The following is a 12,244-nucleotide window of genomic DNA, read 5'->3' as shown; positions in this document are numbered from 1 at the left end:
CATTCAGGATGCATACCTCCACGTTCCGGTTGCTCCATGTCATCACCGCTTCCTGCGCTTCGCGGTGGGGGACGATCACTTCCAATTCGTCGCCCTTCCCTTTGGTCTGGCGACGGCTCCTCGAGTGTTCACCAAGGTCCTGGCCCCTGTCTTGGCCCTTCTACGTTCAAGAAGTGTTTTTCTTCTCCCATACTTGGACGACATCCTGGTCAAGGCACCCTCCTTCTCTCAGACATCCCGCAGTGTGGAACTCACTCTGGAGACCCTGACGCGGTTCGGTTGGATTATCAACCACCCCAAATCTTCCCTTACCCCCTCCAGACGGACTGATCTTCCTGGGGATGCTCCTGGATACAGAGTTGGCGGAGGTCCGCCTTCCGTCGGACAAGCGTCTGGCCCTTCGCGGGTCGGTTCGCAGTCTCCTCCGTCATCACCGCCCTTCCCTCAGATCCAGCATGCGGTTGTTGGGAAAGATGGTTGCCTGTTTCGAAGCGGTGCCGTTCGCACAATTCCGATCCCGCACCTTTCAGAGGGCAATTCTGTCGGCCTGGGACAAATCACCGAGGAGTCTGGACAGGACCTTTCTTCTGCCTCCCCTGGCTCGGGCTTCCCTCGGCTGGTGGTTGCATATCCCTCTAAGGGGGAAGTCCTTCCTTCCACTGAACTGGCTGGTGATTACCACAGATGCCAGCTTACAGGGGTGGGGGGGGGTTTTCCCTCCCCGGTCCGTCCAGGGCGTTTGGTCTCTATCGGAGTCCAGACTTCCAATCAATATTCTGGAACTGAGGGCGATTCTTCTGTCCCTCAGACACTGGACCCATCTGCTGAGGGGCCACCCTGTTCGGATCCAATCGGACAATGCCACGGCTGTGGCATACATAAACCATCAGGGAGGCACTCGCAGCGCTGCAGCGATGCAAGAGGTGACCCTCATTCTCCTCTGGGCGGAGACGCACGTGCCGGCCTTATCTGCGATTTACATCCCGGGGGTGGACAACTGGGCGGCGGATTTCCTCAGCCGGTCCACCATCGACCCGGGAGAATGGTCCCTGCACCCAGAGGTGTTCGAAGCCCTTTGTCTTCGCTGGGGTCGCCCCGACGTGGACCTCATGGCCTCCAAATTCAACCACAAGGTCCCCCTATACCTGGCCAGGGCACGGGACCCGAAGGCATACGGCGCCGACGCGCTCGTCCTTCCGTGGCGCGAATTCTCCCTTCTGTACGTCTTTCCTCCTTTTCCCCTCCTGCCACGGGTTCTTCGGAGGATCGCGGTAGAGGGCGTCCCCGCGATTCTAATCGCCCCGGATTGGCCCCGCCGGTCTTGGTACGCCGACCTAATGTTGCTGTTGGCAGACGCACCGTGGCCACTGCCCTCCAGGGAAGACCTTCTCTCTCAGGGACCGATCTTCCACGAGCATTTAGGCTCGCTACGTTTGACGGCGTGGCTATTGAGACCGCCGTCTTAACGCGACGGGGTTTCTCCGCGGACGTAGTCCGCACCATGATCCGGGCTCGTAAGCCCGTATCCTCTAGGATCTACTATCGGGTTTGGAGGTCCTATCTGGGGTTCTGTGAGTCCCGGAGCATCCCACCTCTCCGGTTTTCTCTTCCCACAATCCTGTCCTTCCTCCAGTCGGGTCTGGACCTGGGGCTGTGCCTCAGTTCTCTGAAGGGTCAGATTTCGGCGCTGTCTATTCTTCTCCAGCGTCCCCTGGCCCCTCTAGGGCCAATTAAGACCTTCTTACAAGGGGTGGCTCACTCTGTTCCGCCGTACCGCCCTCCAGTTCCTTCCTGGGACCTGAATGTGGTGCTCTCGGCGCTCCAATCAGCCCCCTTCGAGCCTTTACGGGAGGTCTCCCTTCGCCTTCTGTCCTGCAAGGTCATCTTTCTTGTGGCCGTCACGTCTCTCCGACGGGTGTCGGAGTTAGCGGCTCTTTCTTGCTCCGAACCTTTCCTGATCTTCCACCAGGATAAGGTTGTGCTTCGGCCTGTCCCGACTTTCCTGCCAAAGGTGGTCTCCGCCTTTCACATCAATGAGGACATCGTCCTTCCGTCGCTCTGTCCCTCTCCTTCCCACCCCAGAGAACGGGAACTGCACCGTCTGGATGTGGTCAGGGCGTTGAGGATTTACTTGGAGGTCACCGGGTCCTTTCGGCGCACGGACTCCCTGTTTGTGGTTCCGGAGGGTTCGCGCAGAGGGTTGGCGGTCTCCAAGGTGGCTATTGCCCGTTTCATTAAACTGGCGGTGTCTGAGGCTTATCGAGCCAAGGGCAGACCTCCGCCTTTCGGCGTCACTGCTCATTCCACCAGAGCAGTCAGGAGCTTCCTGGGCGCAGAGGCATCGGGCCTCGGCTGAACAGTTGTGCAAAGCAGCCACTTGGTCCTCTCTGCACACTTTCACAAAGTTCTATAGGGTGCATACGCATGCATCAGCGGATGCTGCTTTGGGCCGCCTGGTTTTGCAGGCAGCGGTTTCCTGATGCTCTGGTGGTGTTCCGCCTTGGGTTTGTGGTCCCTCCCTTCTTGGACTGCTCTTGAACGTCCCAAGGTCTGTGTCCCCCAAGGAAAATGGGCGAGAAAAGGAGATTTTTGTATAACTTACCAGTTAAATCTCTTTCTCGCTCTTCCTTGGGGGACACAGCACCCACCCTTCTGTGTTTGGTTACAGGGTTATGGTCTGGCGCCCCGTTGGGTTGCTGGCTGGTTGTTTCCGTTATTGGTTGTTATCCTTTCACTACTTGGACACGCAACTGGTAGCCTCTATCTCCAGGCTGAGGGTATAGCTGATGGAGGAGGGGCTTAACAGTTTTACTTAGTGTCACGCCTCCTAGGGAGCTGAGCTATACCCAAGGTCTGTGTCCCCCAAGGAAGAGCGAGAAAGAGATTTAACTGGTAAGTTATACAAAAATCTCCTTTTTTCTGTATGTAAAGAAGTCGGCATTTAAAAACCTGAGCAAAAACGCCCAAAACATTTTTATGTGATTTTAAAAATTGGAGAGAAACACTGGTATAAATCCCATTGCAATTATAGAGGTCATTTAGGATATATGTTTTTTATGTTGCTGACTAAATAAAAAACTAAAGTCTGTAGCCTGAGCTAAAGTTGTTATACGCTGGCCACTTTCAATTAAAATTTCTCTACAAAATCCATAAATGGTTTAACATTCTGCTTGTACGAAGTGTATTGACTGGTCAAGTTATGTAGAATTGGGGTGATTTTTGGAATAACCTGCTGTGCATAATTTGGAGAATATATAGGACAAACCATTTGAACAGTCGGATAATGGGAATATATGGTTTCCATTTTTTTCCAGTGTTAGGGCTCATTCACATAGCCATAGAATGTGAAGCCATTCATTTCAATGGGGCCACAAAAGATGCAGTGGCCCGGAAAAAAAGGAACATGTCCTATTCTTGTCCATTTTGCAGACAAGAATAGGCATTTCTAATAAAAGGCAGGACGTGATGATCCGCAAAATGCACAACGTACCACAAAAAGAATACAGTGTTGGGAATGCTTGTATTTTTCTCTCCGTATGTAATGTATTGCGTGTCTTCTCGTTTCTCCGTAGGTGTTACAGTTATTGATAAGCCATTATGATCTGAGCTTACGTCTTCAGACAGCGCGGGTATAAAGTGAAGTGTGGTATTACTTCCTGGCTTGTGACTGCAAGCTGTGGCAGACGAAATAGAGGCTTTTCATCTGCAGTAAAGCACAGCAGCCACCGAAGATTACCCTAGGTTGAAGTATTGCTCTGAGCTCTTCTGTATTGAGCAGCAGATGTCTGGATTTTGATACGGTTTGTGAAATCTGTTCACACAATTGTTGCTTCCCAACTGTGACAAAAAAAAGCTGCTTTCATGTCATCCAGCTCTTGCTGACCACGGTTGACTAAAGGATGTCTGTACAAAGAAGGATTTCAAGTGACGTGTATTTGGTGGACTAGACTTTATAGTGAAGTATCTCTTTTTGGAATCTACATTGCTAGAATGTTAGGGGTCATACTTTCACATACGAGGATGCTTTTTTCAGCTATGTGAATAAAATCGAAACTGTGTGTGTATGTCTGTGCATACGTGTACTGTATAATTGTAATTGCTGCTTTCTTCAAAGCGGTCCAACTGTTGGGTTACTGCACTATTTATATTTGGCACAGTCCTAGAGTTGTATTTTTTTTATATGCCTATTTAAAAAAAAAATGCCACGTGATCTGGTCAGTGGTATTGGGAGGGGGGTTGTGGAAAAAGCATTGCCAAATGTTTTTATAGAAAAAATATAACTTATGGATCAATGATTATTTATGATGTGGTTTGTATTAATTTGCACAAATTTCATAGTAATTCCTTTATGTGAAGGAATTTTATAGCATGGCGATGATTTCAGTTTTCCAGATAAACTTGTGGATATCAGGTGAATATGCATGATTTATTATACTTATTTAAGTATTTGTCTATGTAGTTAAATTATTTTACACAAGCGGCATAAATCAGTTGTCTGTTTATTACTGATCTGTTTTGCTAAGGACAATTATGGCTTTTCCTTTTTAACAATTCATAAATGTACGTCCGGTTGATTACATATTTCTTTAAATAAAATTTTTGTATCTCAATCTGACTTTTTTTATTGACTGGTAGATTTATTTATTTTACGCACTTACAGTATCTCACAAAAGTGAGTACACCCCTCACAATTTGGTAAATATATATTTTATTATACATCTTTTCATGGGACAACACTGAAGATATTACACTTTCATACAATGTACAGTAGTCAGTGTATAGTTTGTATAACAGTGTAAATTTGGTGTGCCCTCCTCAACACACAGCCATTAATGTCTAAACCGCTGGCCACAGAAGTGAGTACACCCAAAGTGAAAATGGCCAAATTGTGCCCAAAGTGTCAATATTTTGTGTGGCCACCATTATTTTCCAGCACTGCCTTAACGCTCTTGGGCTGGGAGTTCACTACAGCTTCACAGGTTACCAATGGAAGCCTCTGCCACCCTCCATGATGACATCGTGGAGCTGGTGGATGTTAGAGACCTTGCGCTCCTTCACCTTCTGTTTGAGGATGTCCCACAGACGCTCAATAGGGTTTAGGTCTGAAAACATGCTTGGCCAGTCCAGCACCTTTACCCTCAGTTTCTTTAGCAAGGCAGTGGTCGTTAGAGGTGTGTTTGAGAGTCATTATCATGTTGGAATACTGCCCCTGAATCCCAGTTTCCAAAGGGAGGGGATCATGCTCTGCTTCAGTATGACATGTTGGCATTCATGGTTCCCTCAATGAACTGTAACTTCCCACAGCCGGCAGCACTTGTGCAACCCCAAACCATGACACTTTACAACAATGTGAGGGGTGTACTCCTTTTTGTGAGATACTCTATATAGCACTGACATATTCCGCAGCACTTTACAAACCTAATCATTGCCTGCTTGCTCAAAGGCACTCACAATCTAAGCTTCCTATCAGTATGTCTTTGGAGTGTAGGAGGAAACCCATACAAACTCCATGCAGATGTTTTCCTTTGTCAGAATCAAACCTAGGACCCCATGCAACGGTCTCTACTGCATACGCATGGGGGCTATTTATCTACACCTAATTTACAAAGGTAGGGAGAGTATTGTAAAATCACAAAAAAATCAGAAATGTTTGTGCAAAAATAGCATGCACCATACTTGCCAGATTCTTCAGCGCCTCATAAAGCAACTCTGATAAAAAAAAATAGTTTTGGCTTTAGCAACATGGTACTGTAATATTCCCCAAAAAACTGTGGCAGAAGAATTGTTACTTGCAGGGCCGTGGAGTCGGAGTCGAGGAGTCGGAGTCAATTTTGGGTACCTGGAGTCGGAGTCGGCAAAAAATGAACAGACTCCGACTCCTACTAAATTTAAATTGGAATAAAAAAATAAAAAAAGAAAGTTTAAATGTCCGAATTCATAAACAGTTATAATTAATGACTTCTCTACTGTAAGAATAAAGGCCAATGCATGCAGTGCCTCACGTAACCGCAAAACAAACGCGTTCAGTGATGTGAAGAAGATTAATATAAACCATTTCTAGCTTTTACAGATTATGTTTTTGGTTCATATAGATAAGCTTTGTTTTTGTTCTAAAACAACCAAATAATGTGGTTTGTATTTTTTAACTTGTAAAGTTCCTGATGTTTGTGCCTGCTGCTACTATCCAGCCACTTGATTAAAAAAAAATTAATAAAACAGTTGTTTTCATTGTGTTTGTCTTTTGCTTAAACTGTTCAATACAGTAGACTGTTGGCTTCCCAGCCAGTAGTCATTTGGTAATGACATGTATGTTGCCTTTCTTTCCTTCAAGGAATGTATAAAATACATTTGCATATTAAATACAGAGGAGTCGGGGAGTCTGAGTCGGAAGTACAATAAACTGAGGAGTCGGAGCATTTATCTACCGACTCCACAGCCCTGGTTACTTGTAACAGTATACTTAGGGTGAGCTAATCGACTTCATCCAAACTTGATTTGCATAAATCTTCGTTTCAATACTGTACGGAGCGAATGCTCCGTACTGTATTAGAATGTATTGGCTCCGATGAGCCGAAGTTATTACTTTGCGAAGTCTCGCAAGACTTTGCATAATAACTTCATAAATTGACTTCTACTGTAAAAAAAAACATTTCCCGAACTCTGGTTTGGTTCCAAGGTACCACCTGGAACCAAATACCACCCCAAAAAAAAAAAAAAAAAACACACAGCAACATAGTAAAAAAAATACATATTTTATTGTTCAATTATACGAGTCTATAAAAAAACAATAGCAGCATACATATACAGGAATAAGATAAACAGGACTGCATATAAAGTATTACAAATCAAAACTAAATAGCCCCTAGATGATATAATACATGTCTCATTTGCCCTTAGCACCCCATAAATAGTAGGAAAGAGAGGGGCATAACATTTACCCCAAACTGCCCATTGCACCTTCCTTTTCAAGGGGGGAGGGGGGTGCAAATCAGGAGAAAATGACCACATCCAATGACAAATAAAGTGCTTAGCGCAATAAAGTAAAGTGAACAATACATTAAGGAGTAATGATATAGTATTTAATATAATACCGACCAATGCAGTCCTAACCAGACGCGCTTTTCGCAGTCGCTTCCTCCTGAGCGACTTCCTCCCTAATGTATTGTTCACTTTACTTTATTGCGCTAGGCACTTTGTTTTATTGGATATGGTAATTTCCCCCTGATTTGCACCCCCTTGTAAAGGAAGGTACACTCGGCAGTTTGGGGTAAATGTTATGGCCCTCTCTTTCCTACTATTTATGAGGTGCTAAGGGCAAATGAGACATGTATTATATCATCTAGGGGCTATTTAGTTTTGATTTGTGACACTTTATATGCCGTCCTGTTTATCTTATTCCTGTGTATGCATGCTGCTATTATTGTTTTTTATAGACTCTTGTATAATTGAATAATAAAATATGTATTTTATATACTATGTTGCTGTGTTTTTTTGGGGTGGTATTTGAGTCTACTCACACACAGCAGTGGCCAATTAGGAGCTAAAGTTTTGATTGGTGTTCACTTGGAACCAAACCGAAGTTCAGGAAATGTTTTTTTTACAGTAGAAATCAGTTTATGAAGTTATTACGTGAAGTCTCGCGAGACTTCGCGAAGTAATGACTTTGGCTCATCGGCGCTAATACATTCTAATACTGTACGGAACGCTCAGTATTAAAACAAAGTTTTATGTGAATAAACTTTGGTTGTTTCATCTGAAGTCGATTCGCTCACCCCTAGTTATACATATTCCAAAATTAGACCATCAACCCCTTCCCAACATCCGACGTACATGTACAGCGATGTCAGGACATTAAAGATGGCGCCCCCTCAGCAACTAAGCGAGCACCATAGCTACTGGGTGCCTGCTGTTTTTTTTTTTCATCAATAGTTTTTTTTATTTAATTTTTCAGGAAAGCATTGGTATACATTATCGGTATCGTAGTACCGGCATATGTTTATACAGTATTTTGCTTGAGCAAATAAACAGACAATAAATTCACATTGAAAGGTACAGTTCCATACCTACACTTGTGATGAATATATGTCATTTTGTAGACAGTTATTTTGCGCCTTCTAAAATAATACATTTATATATACCGTACATTTATGAGTATGCCCACTCCATAATTAATTGCAGGGACGGAACCCCAAAGCATTCAGGCGAGCTGCATGACTCTTTATTATTAACGTTTGACGGTGGAGTATAAACAGCCGTCATATTCAAGTGTAAGGATGGAGAAGGGGAGGGGGGGGGGAGAGAACATAACCAACAGGTAGGAGAACATATGTGAAATAAAATGAAATCTAGTTAAGAACATATGTAAAATAAAATGAAATCTAGTTAAGTACACATACATCAGCGCAATTAGGTGCTATTACACTCTGTTTCAGTGACGTCAGGAATCATTGTACTCGGTTAAGAGGTTGATTCAATGGGTCAGGCCAGTTGGAGCTTTGCTCTATAATCTCCCCAGCATTGCCATGCTTTAGTAAACTTCAGAGAAGGTGGAAAATTGTAGGATAGGATCCTCTCATATGAGTAGGTTTTATCTACCTTGTCAACTATCTCTTTTGTTGTGGGAATTGTCTGTGACTTCCAATATTTGGCTATAGTTATCTTAGTTGACATAAGGAGGTGTGCTACAATCACTCGGTGAGATGGGGAGAACCTTTCTATGTCAATCAGGAGCAATGCTAGTTGTGGGGTTGGTGGTGTCGAGATTCCGATCAAATCAGAAATTATCTAAAAAATTTGTTTTCACAATTTACCCTTGCATCCACATCCTCTCCAGCAAAGGTGCGAGGAACCTGGATATATTATGCTGAGTCTATCCAGGGTATAGTACCATCGTAAGATGTTTTCATGTATGACTCATAATAGAGAGTGCATCTAAAGCATTTAGCAGCAAATTGGAGGGCATTTGTCCATTGAGACTTATCAATTGGTAGTTGTTGTAGTTCAAGCTCCCATGATTTGAAAGGGGTGGTTTTTATAAATTCCTCTTTACTTCCTAGTGAGGCATAGAAGGGTTTTATGCCTTTCCCAGCTGGGTGTGCTTGGGACTAGGATTTAAATATCTGATGATCAGCTTTTACGTCAAGCGGGGCATTGGAAGTCAGGAAGTGTCTAATGCGAAGGTATTTATCAAAATCGCGATTGGAAATGTCATATGTTTGGTGGATGTGCTCAAAACTGCACAATTGATCACCCGTATACAAGTCATAGATCTTATTTAGCCCTTTTTTTCTCCATGAGGACAGGTCTATATCTGCTATGCATAGATCTAGAGATTCTATGGGGGCCCACTTGCATATTGATCTTTTCCCATCTGACCCTTTTGCGTGATATTCTTTCCAGTTTGATCAGGGAAGCTGAGACGCTGCATGGTACATCTTTAGGTATTCTAAAAGATGTGCACAAGGTAGCTAGGAGAAGGGCTTTTAGATTGAGATGTGGATAGGGCAGATTCGATAGACACCCAAGGGTATGCTTGGGTGTTCGCCCACCAGTGTCGCAATTGTGAGATATGGGTGGCAAGATAGTAATGTTTGATATTAGGAAGACCCAAACCTCCAGCTCCTCTACCTCTTGTCAGGATGCCAAAGGCTATACGGGGTCTTCTTTTATGCCAGACAAAGTTTTTCAGGGCCTGATGCGTTTTGTGGAAGGAGGTCTGTGGTAAAGTGATCGGAAGGTTCCTGAACAGGTACAGCAATTTTGGAAGTATAAGCATCTTATACGATGCGATTCTCCCCAGCCATGATACTTCACATTTGGATAATTGATCCATCTCCGCATCCAGACTCGCCAGTAATGGGGTGTAATTAGTAGTGTAAAGAGATCCAGTTTGTGTGGTGATAAATATCCCTAGGTATTTAATTTTATGGTCTTGCCAATCTAGTGGAAATTGCCGTTTCATTTGTTTTCGGGTTTCGTCCGGGATTTGTAGGGGTAAGACTTGAGACTTATCTAGATTAAGTTTGTAATAAGAGAGGTTGCCGAAGTTTTCTATGATTTTTAGTGCCGTGGTTAGGGAATTTGGGGGGTCAGTGAGAGACAGTATAATGTCATCTGCATATAAAGATATCGGTGATCTATCCCTCCTATGTTCACTCCTTGAATGTTTGGGCTCTGTCTTATCGCCTGTGCTAAAGGTTCTATAGTGAAGATAAACATGATGGGAGATAGGGGGCAACCTTGCCTGGTTCTATTTGTTATGGCAAATTCGTCAGACATAGTGCCATTAACAAGGACTCTTGCAGTAGGCTCTGTGTATAATGCTTTTATCAGGGAGATAATTTCCGCCGTAAAACCCATTCTGCCTAATACTGAAAATGCAAAGGACCAGCTAACGCGGTCGAAAGCCTTTTCTGCATCTAAGGCCACTAGAGCTGATGGCAGTTTCTGCTTATTTACAAAATCCAGGATGTTTATTATCCGTCTCATATTGTCAGAGCCACATCTGCCCTGGACGAAGCCAACTTGATCAATAGTTACTAGTTGTGGGATGATCAAGGTCAATCTATTTACTAAAAGTTTGGCGTAAAGTTTAGTGTCTGTGTTTAAGAGGGATATGGGATGGAAATTTTGGGGATAAATGGGATCTTTTCCCGGTTTAGGGAGGGTCACTATTGTAGCATTTCCTTTGGGAGGCGGCCTGTAGTACGAATATCTTCTAGTGTATTACGCAGGTGGGGTATCCGCTCAGACATAAATGTTTTGTAGTATTGGGTAGATAGTCCGTCTGGACCTGGGGCTTTGTGAGAGGGAAGTGCTTTAATGGTGTTTTTTATTTCCCCGTTGGAGAAAGGTATAGATATGGACCTTGCTTGGTCTTCAGACATACGAGGCAGAGATACCGAGTCTAAAAACTTGTTAAACTCTTCTTGGGAGGGGATGTGAACAGTGGAGGAAGCTAGGTTATACAAAGAGGAATAGTAGTCCCTAAATTTGTTGGCTATGCTTTTGGGGTCATATATTTTTGCTCCCGTGGCATCCTTTATCGGGAACGGGATTTTGGTTTTGTACGTTCTAGCTTTTAATCTACGGGCTAGAAGCTTGCTAGCTTTGTTATCCTGCGAATAGTATTGAACCTTCAGAGATTGCGTACTCTTTTCATAATTAAGCAAAAGACACTCATTTAGCTGGGCACGCAGCTGTCTTAGTTTGTCTATTAGAGCGGGTGAGATATCTCTCTTATTGAGTGACTCAATGCGTCTAATCTCGGACATGAGATCTGTGAATCTTTTTTCTCTTTCTTTTTTGAAGCGGCTACCTAGCTTGATAAAAATACCTCTGATGAATGCATTGTGGGCATTCCATAAAGTAGCTGAATCATTCACAGAGCCCGCATTTAAAGTAAAGAATTCCTGTAATTCTTTAGAGAATTCGGATTGGTACCTTGTATGTGTCATGAGATATTCATTATTCCTCCACTGGGGAGACACCAGGGGCTCAAATTTTTCTGCGAGTACTAAATTGATAGTAGCATGGTCCGACCATGTGATAGTATCTATGGATGCGGAGATGGAGCATGACAGAAGAGACCTGGAAATTAAAAACTGTTCAATTCTAGAATACATATTATGTCTAGGAGAGAAAAACGTATAATCTCTTTCGGATTCATGGAGAATGCGCCAAATATCATACAAATCCTGTTTACATAGGAATTTCGCTAGAGAATCGGATCTCCAGGTGGATGAGGAGGTAGTATCCCATTGCCAATCATGTATTGTGTTGAAATCTCCACAAATCACCAGATGTCCATTTCTAAGTTTGCCAATCTTGAACATAAGCTTATTAAAAAAGGACACCTGATGTCTATGCGGTGCATAAATTGCCACAATTGTGTACTGTACATTGTTAATGGTGCCCACAAGTATAATGAACCTGGGTCTATGGCAGTCTCCGTATGGTTAAAGGCAACTGTGTCTTTAATAGCCAATAACACTCTCCTTTGCTTTTTTGCATAGTTTGCTTGGAAGATGTGCGGAAATTTAGGATGATGCATTCTGTGAGCGTCAGAGGCCATAAGACGAGTCTCCAACGCACAGAAAACATCAGATCTTTGGGAAATGGCCTCTTTCCACATCTGTGAACGCTTGAGTGGGCTATTCAGACCCTTAACGTTAATGGATGCGAGTTTAAGCGGCATGATATTGGCACAGTTTGCTAGGGAATGTTACATGTGCCTTCCTCAGAA

General features: G+C 43.7%; 1 protein-coding gene across 3 annotated transcripts in view; it reads left to right on the top strand.

Moving 5' to 3' along the window:
* Positions 1-4,718, top strand: part of KLHL2 (kelch like family member 2) — a 151,298-nt gene extending 146,580 nt beyond the window's left edge. For 2 of the 3 annotated variants that reach the window (XM_044299878.1, XM_044299865.1), the window contains exon 14: positions 3,573-4,717. In XM_044299878.1, the coding sequence (XP_044155813.1) occupies positions 3,573-3,601 (29 nt within the window). In that variant the 3' untranslated portion in view covers positions 3,602-4,717. Of the gene's footprint in view, positions 1-3,572 lie in introns of all 3 variants that reach the window. The other variant, XM_044299873.1, reaches the window with a different exon arrangement.
* Positions 4,719-12,244: the final 7,526 nt, after the last annotated feature.

The sequence above is a fragment of the Bufo gargarizans genome, chromosome 1 (genome assembly GCF_014858855.1).
Source record: "Bufo gargarizans isolate SCDJY-AF-19 chromosome 1, ASM1485885v1, whole genome shotgun sequence".
NCBI lineage: Eukaryota > Metazoa > Chordata > Amphibia > Anura > Bufonidae > Bufo > Bufo gargarizans.
The sequence above is the reverse complement of the archived record's forward strand: the minus strand, read 5'-3'. Positions and strand labels throughout refer to the sequence as shown.